At 39.5% G+C, this 16,976-nt stretch overlaps 1 protein-coding gene across 1 annotated transcript; it reads right to left on the bottom strand.

The window, feature by feature from the left end:
- Positions 1-3,049: 3,049 nt before the first annotated feature.
- LOC117715706 (vomeronasal type-1 receptor 54-like) lies at positions 3,050-4,542 on the bottom strand. Its single transcript, XM_034512590.2, has one exon. It carries the CDS (start codon positions 4,354-4,356, stop codon positions 3,409-3,411), a length of 948 nt encoding a protein of 315 aa, XP_034368481.1. The 5' UTR covers positions 4,357-4,542; the 3' UTR covers positions 3,050-3,408.
- Between the last annotated feature and the right edge of the window lie 12,434 nt (positions 4,543-16,976).

Here is a 16,976-nt window from a genome sequence, read left to right as displayed (position 1 = left end):
TATCACCATAAACCCCCATAGACAACCTGAGAAGTTCTTCATTGATACTCTCTTCCCAGGTGATTCTAGATTGTGTTAAGGTGCTAATTCTAACTAACCATCATCAGGTGTGTGGAAAGGTGCTGATTTTTGCATGTTAATTTTGCAACTTTTTTTTAAAATTTGATCATATCCAAGAGTTTTTGGAAGGATTTTTGGGAACTTTTAAGTGTAGGATAAATAGCAGCAAAAAGATAATTTGCCTTCCCTTTTCTTATTTGCATTTCTTTTTCTTCTTTCTTTAGCTAAGGGTTAAATCACCACACTGAATGATTTAAGAGATGATTGACAAGAGATTATTTCATTTTTTTATTCTTAATTTTAAAGGAAATTCTTTCACATTTTCTCTATGTATATCATTGGCTATAAGTTAGTCATACATAGCTTGTCTTGTATTGAGGTAAGACTGCTCTATTCCTGCTTTCTTCAGGCTTTTATTGTCGACAGATATTGAATGTTTCCAAAGGTCTTCTTCTGAATCCGTACATGCCATGCTGCATTTATTGGTTTGCCTATTGAGTCTCTCTTACATCCCTGGAATGAAGTAAGATCATTAACGATCCATGAAGTCTCTTCATATGTTTTTTTAATTCCTTTGCAAATGTTTTATGGAGAACATTTGTAGCTATGCATATCAGAGAATTTGGTCTATAGTTTTGTTTTTGTTGTATGTTTATCTGGTGTCAGTGTGATGCTGGGTCACAGAATGTATCTGGTGGTGTTTCTTCCTTCCCCATGGTCTGGAAGAGTTTGAGGAGCATTGGTGTTGGCTCTTCTTTAAATATTGGGCAAATTCAGCAGAGACTGCATCTGCTTCTGAACTCTTCTTTGTTGAAAACTATTACTGTTCAAATCCCATTGCTTGTGGGTATTTTAAGTTATTTCTGTTTTGTTTTGTTTTGTTTTTGTTTTTCGAGACAGGGTTTCTCTGTTAAGTTATTTCCATTAATTTTGGTTAGTTCTATTTTTGCTAGATTTTCCAGTTTTTAAAATACAAGCTTTCAGAGTGTCCCCTAGGTCTCATTGTAATCTTTTGTAACACTTCCTTTTCATTCCTAGTTTTATTAATCTGCATTTTCTTTTTATTGGGGTTAGGTTAGGCTTTATCAATTTTCCTTATTTTTGTAAAGAACTAAATCTCCCCCATTTTACATGTATATGGGTGTTTTGTCTGAACTTATGCCTGTGTAGCACATGTATGTACTACCTGCAGATGCCAGAAGAGGGTATTGGATCCCCTGGGACTGGAGTTCCAGATGGTTGTGTGCTGACATGTGGGTGCTGAGAATCGAACCCAGGTCCTCTACAAGAGCAGACAGTGCTCTTAACTGCTGAGCCATTACTCCTGCCCAAAAACCTAACTCTGGATTAACCTTATGTATTGTTCTTTTAGTCTTCGTTTCATTAATTTGTACCCTAGTCTTCAATATATCCTACCATCTAATGTTTGGGGTTGGTTTATTCTTGTTTTTCTGAGACCATGTGTTTGTCATTGTGTTATTTATTTATGATCTCTCTGCTTGTTTAAGTACTCAAAGCCATAAACTCTCTTTTTAGAGATACTTTTGCTGTACTTCAGATGTTCTGATAAGTTGTGCTTCATTTTCATTGATTCTAGGGACTTTAGAATTACTTCACAGTGTCTTCAATGGTCCACTCTTCACTCGGGGTATTATCATTCAGCCCCCAAGTACTTGCGCTGCTGAAATGTGCTTCTATTCTATATATTTTGAGTGGAATTCTCCCTTACATTAAATCTACTTAATCTGTGGTGAAGTTTAACTCTAAAGTTTCTTGACTGATTTTCATTTGGCTGCCCTTTCCAAACAGGGAAAGACATTGAAACTACCTATTGTTGCTATTTTATGATCTATCTACCTTTAATGTTAGAAATTGGGAGCTCTAACATTCACTGCATATATGTTTATAATTTTTATGTCTTCCTGAAGAATTTATTCACCATGTTACTATGCAAAGGCCTTATTTTTCTCTTTTAATTTTGAAGTCTATTTTGTCAGATACCAGAATAGCTACACCACCTAGTTTTCATCTTTTCTTTGCTTTATAAATTGACTTCTACCATTTTATTCTCGTTCTGTGGATATTTGCCAGTTGACATTTATTTCTATTTATGTGGATGATATGCATGTATGTCTATATGGGAATATGCCACATTGATGCAGGTGGCCATAGTGGCCAGAAGAGGCGTATGGATTCACTGGAGCTGGAGTGACAGACATTTGAGAATCACCTGATGTGGATACTGAGAGCCAAAGTAGCATCCTCACAGCAAGTGTTCTTAATTGCTGAGCCCTATATCCATCCAAGTCTTTGACAGTTATATGTATTCCTTGGAGTCAACAGGTATTTGTATCTCTGTGATGTTTTGTTTTGGTGTATTTTTGTGTGTATGGGGGTATCATTTGTCTGTGTGCATGTATGTGAAGGCTAGAAGATGACATCAGGTATTATCCTTTGGAACATGGTTAATAAACCTCCTTTGAGGTGGGATCTTTTTTGCCTGGAGCTCATTAATTAGTCTACACTGGCTATTTAGAAAGCTTCAGAATGGATGGATGGATGGACAAAGTGATTGATTTCAGCAGAATCTCAGTCTGTATCCCTGGCTATAGCTCACATGGTAGCCTTGCACTCATGAATGAACTTTCTGCCTTAGCCTCTAAACTCTTCCTGCTCCAAGTCATCCACAGACCCCATTCTGCATGACTCTCACATCAGCCAGCACAGCAGCTTCATGCTCATTCATGTGGTACCATGTGCAGAATCCTCTTCTCTTTTAAAGCTGAGTAACAGTGTAGTGTAGGGGGCATGCACTTTGTTTATCCATCCTCAGAACTGTTTTATTCATAGACTCCATTTTCTGTCTGTCTGTCCTCCTCTCTGTTTCTCTCTTTCTGTCTCTCTCTCTTTTTCTCTCTCTTTTTCTGTAATGTGTGTGTGTGTGTTTTAAGGAGAGAGAGGGGGGGGGAGGAGGGAGTGTATGAGATTCTCTGGTTATTTGATAATTATATTAATAAGTGTTTATATACATACTTTGGCAAAACAGAGGTAACTGAGAAAATTGAATAAATGAAGACTACCACAAGTTGTCATCAATTGCTGACAATTGGATGATCCAGGCCATGACAAGAAATAGTTGTTTTACATTTCTCCAAACAATACAGTGGGAAGTACAAAACACTCATGTATCTGGCATGTGGTTTTTCTTTTATGTATACCATCACACGTTTGACAATAAATAGGATTAGCGACAACAAAAAGACAACTCTGTTTTTCCAGTGAAGCTCATACAAACTGCTTTACAATGCATAACTCTGAGGCTAGTACCTTGGCTCATCCTAAAGGAATTTATCCATTCCTGAGTAACATGATGCTTACCATCCTTCCAAATGTGGATCTGAAAATGCTAATTTTATGTTTTTCAGTACTGAGAATCAAAAAAGGACTGACTGTGGCATAGCCATGGGTTGTGAGAATGTTGACACAATACAAAATCTGATCATCATAGATACTTTTTATGTGGGAGATGATACTGTCCAAGGTGTACATCAGCACAAAGAAGCTCATGAGGCACAGAATGGTCCTTATGGCTCTTTGTTCCACAGATGGTTTGAGGGAAAGGCTTGTGCTATAAAGAAACTGGGACTGCTTCCTATGTCTACATAGAAAAGTCACCATGGACCCACTTGAGAGGAGCATGAAACCTACAAAGATGATGTCCCTGGAGGTCAACAGTATATAAAACGTGTGATGGACAGAGTAACTCATGGGTGCCAGAGAGCAAGATGCTGTGATATATATAAAGCTAGGTGAGGTCAAATTAGGCTTTGCAGTTATGTATGTTATAAGGGGACTACTAATGACCGTATAGAAGACACCCAGGAGAAGAAGGCAACCTAGCATGTGCCATGGAGATTTGTGCTTGAACTTTGCTAGGCAGGAGCTTCTGGGACTGAGGGTAACAGCCTGGAGGATACTGAGCAGGCTGGTGGCACAAAGAGAGAGGGTCCTAAAAAACCTGTACAAGGACATAACAAACTTGCATGTGGTGTCATCCCATCTCCTCCATGGCATAAAAATGTCTGTAGTGACTAAAATCAAGACTATCAGCATCAGCAGGTGGATTAGAGACAAGAGACCAATGGGCAGGTCAGTGAGTCTGGACCTCTGCCCATGAATGAACTTGAGGATGTAGAAGAGAAGAAGGAAGCTGTTGCCTAAGATCCCAATGCCAGCTCCAGAATAAATAGCGTTTCTTATCTTAGTGTTATGGGACAGTCTACTGATGTTATTCATTTTAAGGCTAAAAGAAGCAGGTGGGAACTGTGCAGGGACAACAGCATGAAGATTCCTTACTCCATAGCTAGCCTCACTCACCAACTTCAGACAATGACAGCTCCCCTACTCACAGTACAACATGTCAGTGTTCTTCAGTTCAGCCTTATTCCACTTACTGTTGCCTCCACTTCAAGGTGGCCAGAAGCCACAGCCACTCTCTCTGCTGTTTCAACAGTTATGTGACCCATCCATATATAAGCTTTCTTACATATTAAAACTGCCATGTGTTGGACTGGAGAGATGGTTCAGTGGTTAAGAGCACTGTCTGCTCTTCCAGAGATCCTGAGTTCAATTCCCAGCAACTACATTGGGGCTCACAACCATCTGTAATGAGATCTGATGCTCTCTTCTGGTGTGTATGAAAACAGCAACATTGTATGCACATACATAAAGTAAATAAATCTTATAAACCCTGCTATGTATCATGAAAATATTTCTTTTCCTATTGATTCACATTTGAGGTTTTCTGAGACAACAGCAATGTCTCTCAGTTCCTAGCCTGCACAAAGCCAATGAAAACCTTAATTCTATATCAATATATAATTCTATATCAATGTAAGAAATTATGACTTCAATTTTATATTAATTACAAAGACTTCTATCAATGTAAGATTATGGCTACACAATGATTTGTTCAATAATAAAATTAGTAATCCATCCTATTTCCTCCCTGTTCAAACTTATGACTATTTTATCCCTTAAAATGACAACCTATCTATAATTGGTAAAGTAACCATAGCCCAGACAATCAAACTCAAGGGATTGGGCTGATGACTCTTCGTGGCTTCTTCCTGCTGAATTGGGGCAATGAGAAATTCTTTAAAAGGGTGGTCAGGGGAAGGAAAACTAGAAAAATTGGTTAGACTTCAGAATTCTAGCATTAGCATCTGTTATCCAGTCTCTGTATGCTTAGATGGCTCAGGGCTTGACTGAAGTTCTGACTGAATCTATCTGAAAGTTTAGAAAAGGCGACATCATCTGGAATCAGTAGCAATTTCTGAATCCATTCTGGAAGCAAGTCTCTGGACAACATCAGGAAGCAGGGGGCTGGAAAAGAAGGTCAGTTCAGCATCTCTGAGGATGGCTCTTTTCAAAGCTGTACATTCTGTAATATATGAATCTTAAAACCAAATTTTAGTACCTTGAAGACATTCATATGGCTTGTGCAGGGTGCACAGATCAGTTAAGGATGAAATTTTGCTCCTTGTTTGAGCAGGGGAAAGACAACTGTTTTTTTCATGAGTTAACTTTATCAATAGCCAATTGTAATAAATCTCCATTCATGCCATATGAAGGAGGGCACAAAGAATATTAAGGATTCCATAACCAACAAGATTTATTGTCTCATTTTAGCTGAAGTTTTGGCTAGAGACATTTTTATATCTAAGCCAGTTACTGAGCTGTTTCCATATCAAAGAAGCAGAAGATCAAGTTATCTGTCCTGTTTGATTTTCTTGAGTTTTTCAAGATCTTTAGGGAGTCTTCCTCTGTCATGTCTGATCTATATCACTCTGAAAGGGGTCCAAAGCCTTTTCTCCTTTCCTGTCACCACAAATGAAGAGGCTCTCTCCTAAAATAGCATGTTCTTGGTCCAGTAACCAGAAATCACTAAAGGTATAGCTTGATTTCTCTCCTAGAGAAATTTTAATATAACCACCAAACAAATAACAACAGACATGTTGATAATTAAAGCAATTCAAAGCAATTAAAGCAATCTAAACAAATGTTAACCCTGGAGACAGTGTTTCACCATCTCCTGTTTTTCAACCTAGAATTAAAGATTAAAAGCTCAATATTTTATACATCTATGTATATTTAAATCCTCCTTACTATGGAGATTAATATCTCTGTTGGTACATATTGTAGTATGCCTCTTTCTTTTTATATAATTCTCAGATCCTAAGTTTCTACTGTCTGAGATAGTTTAGGCTCCCTATCCCCTGCTTTTGATCTAATTTTTAAGGTTTGAAAGCCTCAATATTTATTATCTATATTTAATTCTTTTATAAGCCTATTTTCAGACTCTCTTTTTGTCATACCAGGCTAAACAATCCCAGGAATTCCATGTGAACCATGTTCAAAGATTTTGAGAATTTGCCCTGGTAAGACTTATAAATTTCTTTAAAGCTTGTTTTCATTTAATCTCTCTTACTTCTCCCTGCTGTGGAGCTTAATATCTCTGTATACTTAAGAACATTTAACCAATTACCATTGTATTCTTTTCTATCCTTAAAATGAATTAAATCAAATTCATAAATCTTATTTATCTGGTGGCTGGAGGCAGGCAGCTTTTGTTGTCTGCTTCTCATTGCCTTCTTCCTAGCACCTGGCCAGTGAAACAGCCAGCCTTTTTGCACCGCAGGGGCTCCCAGTGTCTCTGAGCTGAGGCTCTCACTGGTGAACTGTGACTTGGATAGCTCAGAAACAGCTTCTCCCCTTCTCCCGATATATATATTTGTGTGTCTGTGTTCCATCCAAGAATCTCTAAACAATTTCAAAAACGAGTTCTAACCCACCATGTTGGGGGAAAGGGGATGTAAATAAAATATCAAAAAAAGATGTATGCTGTGGCATATACACCCCAACCCAATCCACAAAATAAATGAAATGAAAAAAACCTAAGGTAGATGGTCAGTTTAAAACTTTAAAAATGAGATGCTCGGTGTTAAGAGAGTTTGCTGCTCCCACAGAGGACCCAGGTGTAATACCCTCCACTCTCATGGCATTTCAAAGCTGTAACTGCAGGTCCATAGGATCCAAATATTCTGAGAGCCTCAGACAACAGCCATGTGTTACAAATACATACATGCAGGGAAAAAAACGCTAACACACATTAAAAAATAAACAAATCTAAAACAATTAAGTAGAGATTTTTCTAAAATAAAATGATATAGCATTATTAGGAAGAGTTAAACTTTTACAAGATTAATAGACTGTGAGTTCTGTGTACTAGAAGAGCTTTAAATAAGTTTATCAAAGTTTTACCAAGTGATTCATGTTGGATTACCCTGTTCTTTATATAATGGGTTTGATTATCTTGATTTCAATTTCATCAGAATTCAGAAACAAAACAAAACAAAAACAAAATTGGCAGAAAACAAAAGAAAGAAGAAGGAGGAGGAGGAAGAGGAGGAGGAGGAAGAAGAGGAGAAGAAGGAGGAGAAGGAAGAGAATACAGGTTGATTCACAGATATGTTATACTCTGTCTATTAAAAAAAGAAATGAGTCACAGAAGAGGTGACATAGGCTTGGTAAAGTTGGTTCCATGTGAGAGTCAAGAGGATGAACCAGTTTGATGGACAGATCAGGGAAATAATATAATCAAGGAGGAAAAAGTGACCAAGAAAAACCCAAACCCTCTTTTGTTAGAGTCAGCCATAGGAATATCCCCTGCAGGATTATAGAGTTAGCATGCCCTGAACTACAGACTTCAAGGAAGTGAGGACTGCAGACTCAGTGCCATCCTGCAGTTACTGCAATCAGGTAGAACCCTGTAGTGCCTGGCATCACCAAATGAGCCTCACACAGATGACAAGTGCTCAGGGCAGGGACCTGAACTTGTGATCTGGAGGAAGATAAAGGGTGAAATGGGAAGGGGAAACCCCTCTGCAGATGCCCTGCAGGATGGTGCTTATGGCCCTGTGTGTGCACTGGTTCAGGGAGAAGTAGGAAGGACAGACACATCTGTTTCCTCCTCCTCAACATGAAGTCAGCCTGCCCATGTCCTGGTGTGGAGAGGGTGTGAGAAGCTCATGGTTTCTGTCAGGGCGATCCGCACCTGTCCACTCTCACATTCGTGAATCAGTGAATTGTGTTCTCACCATCACATAGCTCACGTTTACCACGTTCTCATCCCCTCATCCCCTCTGTGAGCTAACGTGAGATGGACACAGGGGTTTGGACCAGGAACAGACTCCTCCATCTGCTCATGGGACTGGGATGGGGTAGAACTGAATAGTGTGCTCTCTTTGTTGCACAATTCTGTCTGGAAAACTAAGAGGACTCAGGGAGACGCTGATGCATCAAGTAAGAAAGCCACCAGCATGCAGGTGTTAGTGCTGTGTCTAGAGAGGCCATGAAGAACAGAAACTACAGGAACGCTGGGGCAGATGCCTGGATAACTTCCTGACTAGGAAATGATGGCTACTTCTGAAAAGTATCTTGACAATTAATCTCTGTCATCTTTTAAAAACTAAAACGGTTGTGGGTACCTCTTTGGGTTCATACTTGCAGCTAAGATGCCGACCAATATTCACACATGTACCCAGAAACAGTAGCAGAGTTAAGTCCTCTTTTGAAATACACACTCAGGAGGCTGCAGAGAAGCCTCAGCCCTAACCCAGCTGTCAGCCTGGGAGACCACAGCCTGCAGCAGACTCTGCTTGCATTTTCAGCTCAGTGAGGAAACACCAGCCAAGACTGGCTCTCTGCACAGCTCTCGCTCTCCCTCCTAGTCTTAGTCACTGCGTGAAGCAGTAAGAAAGATGTGTGCCCATGTTTGCCTGTCCTGATGGGTTTATGAAAAATATAGACAGAGAAAATCTGAGAGCTAAGCACAGAGCAGGACAGCATGCAGCTTGACCAACTTTCTCTGACTAGGGCAGCAGAAGGATGGATGGACACGGACTTTGTTTCTCATAAGCTCTTGGAATTTGGATCCTGGTTCTTAAGACACCAGGAAGAAAAACTATAACTGTGTTCATTGTGTGATTAATATCTGGGAACTGCCTCATGAAAGTGCCCTCAGAGAACATGTGTAGTGCACAGGCAGTGAACCAAGAGCACTAGTGTATAATTTCTGAAAGTAAATCTGGATAAAATCCCTTCAGGAGAAAATATTGGAGAGAACCTTGAAGAAATGGGAGGTCGTTCCCTACTGGATGACACTGGTACATCAAGGACATTTCTTTCCAAACACAATGGAATTGTTTTTAATTACTCAAAATATAGAAGTTGCATACATCATAGTTTTGTTTCAGTTAAGAATATAATAAAAGTAAAAGTAAAGATTTAAATGAAGCTATGAAATGAAAACATCAGTTTTTATAATAAGTACACAAATAGTTTTAAATCACTATAATATACTACATCATCCAAGGAAAAAAGATAGAATTCTTCATGGTGAGTGATTTAATTAAAACAAAATGAAAATATGAAACTTTGGTGTTTCCAATGGAAAATTAAGTAATTTTTAGAGGTTTTAGGAAATATCCTAAGTAGAAAACATGCTCTTTACCCATGTAGAGCATAATCTCCTATGGCTGTCAGAGCTCAGCGTCTCCTTTACAGACACTGAAAACCTTCCTACAGTCCCCAGCTCCACCTCCCACAGCCTGCCTGGAACCCGACCACCTTCTGATTTTGCACTTGGGTGCAGGGCACTTACCCAGATGGACATGTCACGGGGGGACTTTGTGACTGAGGAGATCCTGCTTAGGTGAAGGGAGTCTTTAATGCATTTCTACAGCTTTCAGTTTTCGTGTCTGTTGAGGATGAGAAGTTCCCGCTGGGGAGCACGGAAGCATGGCATCCCAGTGGAGCACCCTACCTCCCTGTTTATCTCACTCACTGTGTCCTGGATGACAGCCATCTGCAGAGGGCTGAGGACAACTTTGAGTTCCCTTGCCACACCTGTGGGATGGATCAGAAAGTTTATGTCATACAGACAAGCCTAACTTTTCTCACTTTACTCCTTAGACTTAATTAGGAATAATTTTATTCTTTGTAATCCCTCTCTTTAAGATGTGTGTCTTCCATTACTTCTCAGGGCTCTGAGGGTCCTCTCCCTACAGTGTTGACTGACAGCCTGTCCCTGGGCCAGCCCTCCCATGGAGCACCTGGTTTCCATTTAGTGTTGGTTCTGTGTTCACTGGTTTCTGAACCATGTTTCATGCTGTAAGACGTGAGTGCATTATAAAAGTGAATCTAAAATAAAGTGATATCAAAACCAGAGATGAGAGTCAAAGCTGAGAGCCACAGCCAGGTGAAACATGGCTTGGAGTGAGGCCATGTCTGCTTGGATCCCAGCCTCTGAGGAGCAGGAATGGCTACCATTCCCTTACTAACCTCAGGAAGAGTCAGTGCTTTGTGTGAATGGAACCGTATGCATTGTGCTTCAGTCTCATGTGCAGGCGTGGTGCACTACCTGCATCCAGGACTCAGGAGATGGAGACTGGGCATATGTAGTTCAAGAGCAGCCTGGGTGATTCACAGAAACCTTATCAAGAAAAGCAGCCATTTTAAGGAGATCTTCAATTAGCTATTTAAAATAGAAAACAATCTCAGTGTGTTCAAGACTATTCCCCACTTTCTTTTCTATGAGATTCAGTCTAGCTGATTTTACATTAAAGTCTTCGATCCACTTAGACTTGAGTTTTGTGCAGACTAATAGATAAGGATTTGTTTGCATTCTTCCACATATGGAGACCCAGTTAGTTCAGCACCATTTGTTGAAAATGCTTCCTGCCCCCCATTGCATAGTTCTGGCTTCTTTATCAAAAATCAGTTACCTATTGGTGTGTGGATTTACCTCTGGGTTTCAATTCCCTTTCATTGATCAACCAGTCTGTTTTTATGCAATGTGGATTTCATTATTATAACTCTGTAATAGAAAATTGTTTTAGCTATCTGCATGTTTTGTTTTTCAACATGAAGTTGAGTATTGTTCTTTCTTTCTTTCTTTTTTTTGTTTTTTTTTTTTTTTAGTTTTTTTATTAGATATTTTATTTACACTTCAGATGGCATCCCCTATCCCCATTCCCCCCCACCCCCCTTAGGAAACCCATATCCCATGCCCCCTTATCCTTTTTGCATTTATACATTTTTTTAAAAGAATGTTAATCATAGGCTTTATAAGTTTGGAATTGTTCAATCAGAGGTGTAACCCACTGACTGACTTAGATATAACAACTATCTTTGACTGGTGGAGATACATGAATATCTGCCTCCCTGTCTCCCTTCTCTTTCTCTCTTTCATCACCCAGCTTCTCCTCTCCTTCTTCTTCTCCTCTTCTTACTCCTTTTCTTCTTCTCAGTACTCCACCTACTTTATCTCCTCCTACACATCACCCTTCCTGTTAAAATGAAACTTTTCTCTCAAAATACAATTAGAGCATAATTATGCCAATTTGTACCAGTGAAGTACAGGATAGTCCTAATACCCAGTCCGCCCTTTTGTTGACTAACCAGCTCCTCTGTCATCTATTCTAACTAGAACATTTAGTTCTGAACCTGGCTTTAGGATGAATGTCAGCTGACGACCATCCACTCAAATCTTTTCTCTTAAGGTCAATAGCTATATGTTTTCAACCCCATCAGAAATCCAGAATGACTGAGTTAACTATAATCGTGAGAAGCACAAATTGTAGTTTCTAAAACTTAGCCAATTTATAGAGACCTCTGACCACCTGGACACTCGCTCTACTTCAAAACGTTGGAGCATCTGTTCTTCTACCTTCTGGTCCAGGATCTTCTGACAGACCTTAGTGCTGCAGAATTATTAAGGGCTGATTACTCTGTCTAGGCAGATATAATCAGTCGACTATTCTGCAAGTGTGTCCTTTTCTGGACAGTAATTTGTCTGTAGAAGGAAAGTGACAATTCTTGCCTAGTGGCTGTCTCACCTCAACTGGAGTAACTCCAAGGATGCTCAATTTCTTCTTAGAATTTAACATAGGAAGCTGTTCGGAGCAGACAGGTCTCTAATGAAAATGAACATTAATACTGAAATGTTTGTCATGTCAATTCTAAGGATTTCTGATGTTTTGAAAGCCAGCTATCCATGTAAGGTAATCTGGACTGTTGCCTGTTAACTCCACTCAGCTATTTCTACATAAAACATAGAGAATACCCTTATAATAAACTCCAAGTCATGAATTTGCTATAGTCCCTTAACTCACAGGCTGCCCATCTCAATTCAGTTAAAAAGAGTTAAAGAAGGACTGGGTCTAAGCTTTGTATTCCTAAATGTGTTATACTGGTACAATGCCTATGAGAATAACAATATTTGTCTCATTCTTATATCATTAAGAAGATCATGCCAATGAAAACCTTAAAATTTGTAAACAAAGTAAATTGGTGCCATTTAAGAATTTATATCTTCATCTTAATATTAATTATACAGATTTCTACTAATAGGTTATGGCTATGCAATAAGCCCTAGCTAATTCTCTCTATTCTGACAAAACTACTACTTTTCCCTAGAGAGACAGCCCAACATTTACCACCTTAGTCCCCTAGCCCAGGGAATAGAGGCGCTGACTCTTCATTAGCTTCTTCAAGCTGATTATGGGCGTTTAGATATTAGAAGAGGAGTGGGGGGGGGGGAGAGCAAATTGACAATCCTCTGATGCTGTGTCTTCGCTGCCTCCAGATGGAATTCCCGGACCTCAGAGGTTTGAGCAGGTCTACCCAGCTTGCTTGTTGAGTAGATACCCCAAGGCTGATCATTCTGCAATATACAATTCTCAAAACAAATTTTAGTATCAAGATAGTTTTTTTTAAGAGGGCTGACATTTTATTAAGATTGCTGGTTCTACTCGCTTTTCTATTTTTCCCCTCTTTTATTGGATATAATATTTACATTTCAAATTTTATCCCCTTACCATATTTCCCCCACCACCCAGGAACCCCTTATCCCATCCCCCCTCCTCCTGCTTCTATGAAGGTGTTTATCTACCTACCCCCAGACCCCCTCCCCACCCTCAGATTCCCCCCCCCCTTAGTTCTCAGCCTTCAGGGTACCATTGACCTTGTCTCCCACCTATGCCCAACAAGGCCATCCTCCCCTACATATACTGCTGGAGTCATGTGTCTCTCTATATGTGCTCCTAGGCTGGTGGTTTAGACCCTGGGGAGCTCTGGCTGGTTGGTATTATTGCTCTCCTCACCGGGCCACCAGCCCTTAAGGTTCCTTCAATTTACTCTCTAGCTCCTCCATTGGGAACCTTTGATTGGATTAATGAATAGCTGTGGGTATCTGTCTCTGGGTATGTCCGACTCTGGGAGACCTCTAAGGGACAGCCTTATCAGGCTGCTGTCAGCTTTCCCATCCTGACATCCCTATCAGCGTCTATTTTTGGTGACTGCCCATGGAATAAATACCCAGACGGAATGGTCTCCCTACAACCCCCCCTTCAGATTCTGACCCACACTTTATCTCCATATTTGCTCCCTTGGGTATTTAGTTACTCCTTCTAAGAAAGACCTAGGCATCCTCACTTGTTCTTTCTTCTTCATGAGCTTCATGTCGTCTGGTAGTTGAATCTTTGTTGTTTCAGATTTTTGGGCTAATCTCCGCTTATCAGTGAGTAAATACCATGTGTGTTCTTTTGTGATTGGGTTACCTCACTCAGGATGATATTTTCTAGTTCCATCCATTTACCTAAGAATTTCTCCAATTCATTATTTTTAATAGCTGAGTAATATTCCATTGTGTAAATGTACCACATTTTTTGTATTCATTCCTCTGTTGAAGGGCATCTGGGTTCTTTCCAGCTTCTGGCTATTATAAATAGAGCTGCTATGAACATAGTGGAGCATATGTCTTTGTTATTTGTTGGGGCATTTTCTGGGTATATGCCCAGAAGTGGTATAGCTGGGTCCTCAGGTAGTGCTATATCCAATTTTCTGAGGAACCGCCAGACTGACTTCCAAAGTGGTTGTACCAGCTTGCAACCCCACCAACAATGCAGGAGTGTTCCTCTTTCTTCACATCCTCGCCAGCATCTACTATCACCTGAGTTTTCAATCTTAGCCATTCTGACTGCTGTGAGGTGGTATCTCAGTGTTGTTTTGATTTGCATTTCCCTGATGACTAAGGATGTTGAGCATTTCTTAAGGTGCTTCTCGGCCATTCGAGTTTCCTCAGTTGAGAATTCTTTGTTTAGCTCTGTACCCCATTTTTTAATGGGGTTATTTTGTTGTTTGGTGTCTAATTTCTTGAGTTCTTTGTAAATATTCGATATTAGCCCCCTATCTGATGTAGGATTGGTAATGATCTTTTCCCAATCTGTTGGTTGCCATTTTGTCTTGTTGACAGTGTCCTTTGCCTTACAGAAGCTTTGCAATTTGATGAGGTCCCATTTGTCGATTCTTGATCTTAGAGCATAAGCCGTTGGTGTTCTGTTCAGGAACTTTTCCCCTGTGCCTAGGTATTCGAGGGTCTTCCCCAACTTCTCTTCTAATAGTTTCAGTGTACCTGGCTTTATGTGAAGGTCCTTTATCCACTTGGAGTTGAGCTTTGTGCAAGGGGTTAAGAATGGATTAATTTGCATTCTTCTCCATGTTGACCTCCAGTTGTGCCAGCACCACTTGTTGAAAATGCTGTCCTTTTTCCACTGGATGGATATAGCTCCCTTGTCAAAGATCAAGTGACCATAGGTATGCGGGTTCATTTCTGGGTCTTCAATTCTGTTCCATTGATCGTCCTGTCTGTCTCTGTACCAATACCAAGCAGTTTTTATCACTACTGCTCTGTAGTACAGTTTGAGGTCCGGAATGGTGATTCCCCCAGAGGTTCTTTTATTGTTGAGAATAGTTCTTGCTATCCTAGGTTTTTTGTTATTCCAAATGAATTTGAAAAGAAATTGCTCTTTCTATCTCTATGAAGAATTGATTTGGAATTTTGATGGGTATTGCATTGAATCTGTAGATTGCTTTTGGCAGGATAGCCATTTTTATTAAATTAATCCTGCCAATCCAGGAGCATGGGAGATCTTTCCATCTTCTGAGATCTTCTTCAATTTCTCTCTTCAGAGACTTGAAGTTCTTGTCATACAGATCTTTCACTTGCTTTGTTAGATTCACTCCAAGATAATTTATTTTATTCGTGGCTATTGTGACGGGTATCATTTCCCTGATTTCTTTCTCTGCCTGTTTATCCTTTGAATAGAGGAAGGCTACTGATTTGTTTGAGTTGATTTTATATCCAGCCACATTGCTAAAGTTGTTTATCAGGTTTAGGAGTTCTCTGGTGGAACTTTTAGGTTCACTTAAGTATACTATCATATCATCTGCAAATAGTGAAATTTTGACTTTTTCCTTTCCTATCTGTATCCCTTTGACTTCCTTTTGTTGTCTAATTGCTCTAGCTAAGACTTCCAGTACTATATTGAATAGGTAAGGTGAGAGTGGGCAGCCTTGCCTAGTCCCTGATCTTAGTGGGATTGCTTCAAGTTTCTCTCCATTTAGTTTGATGTTGGCTACTGGCTTGCTGTATATTGCTTTTACTATATTTAGATATGGGCCTTGAATTCCTGATCTTTCCAAGACCTTTAACATGAAGGGATGTTGAATTTTGTCAAATGCTTTCTCAGCATCTAGTGAGATGATCATGTGGTTTTTCTCTTTGAGTTTATTTATGTAGTGGATTACATTGATGGATTTCTGAATATTGAACCATCCCTGCATTCCTGGGATAAAGCCTACTTGATCTTGATGGATAATTGTTTTGATGTGTTGTTGGATTCGGTTTTGCGAGAATTTTATTGAGTATTTTTGCATCAATATTCATAAGAGAGATTGGTCTGTAGTTCTCTTTGTTTGTTGGGTCTTTCTGTGGATTAGGTATGAGTGTAATGGTAGCTTCATAGAATGAATTGGGTAGTGTTCCTTCTGTTTCTATTCGATGGAATAGCTTGAAGAGGATTGGTATTAGGTCTTCCTTGAAGGTCTGAAAGAATTCTGCACTGAAACCATCTGGCCCTGGACATTTTTTGGTAGGAAGATTTTTAATGACTGTGTCTATTTCTTTAGGCATTATGGGACTGTTTAGATGGTTTTTCTGCTCCTCTTTTAACTTTGGTACCTGGTATCTATCTAGAAAATTGTCCATTTCCTCCAGATTTTCTAATTTTGTTGAGTATAGGCCTTTGTAGTAGGATCTGATAATGTTTTTAATTTCCTCTGTTTCTGTTGTTATGTCTCCCTTTTCAGTTCTGATTTTATTAATTTGAATGCTGTCTCTGCGCTCTTTGGTTAGTCTGGCTAAGGGTTTGTCTATCTTGTTGATTTTCTCAAAGAACCAGCTCCTGGTTTTGTTGATATTTTGTATAGTTCTTTTTGTTTCAACTTGGTTGATTTCAGCCCTGAGTTTGATTATTTCCTGCCGTCTACTCCTCTTGGGTATACTAGCTTCTTTTTGTTCTAATGCTTTCAGGTTTGCTGTCAAGTTGTTAATGTATGCTCTTTCCACTTTCTTTTTGTGAGCACTTAGAGCTATGATTTTTCCTCTTAGTACTGCTTTCAATGAGTCCCACATGTTTTGATATGTGTCCTCATTTTCATTTAACCTAAAAAGTCTTTAATTTCTTTCTTGACCAAGTCATCATTGAGTAGAGCATTGTTCAGTTGCCAAGTGCATGTCGGTTTTCTGTTGTTTTTGTCCATGTCAAAGACAAGTCTTAATCCTCGGTGGTCTGATAAGGTACTGGGGATTATTTCAATCTTTTTGTATCTGTTGAGGCCTGTTTTGTGACCAATTATATGGTCTATTTTCGAGAAGGTACCATGAGGTGCTGAGAAGAAGGTATATTTTTTTGTTTTAGTATGAAATGTTCTATAGATGTCAGTTAAGTCCA

Source organism: Arvicanthis niloticus, chromosome 9 (genome assembly GCF_011762505.2).
Source record: "Arvicanthis niloticus isolate mArvNil1 chromosome 9, mArvNil1.pat.X, whole genome shotgun sequence".
Classification (NCBI taxonomy): Eukaryota; Metazoa; Chordata; class Mammalia; order Rodentia; family Muridae; genus Arvicanthis; species Arvicanthis niloticus.
This window is presented reverse-complemented; position numbering and strand designations above follow the sequence as displayed.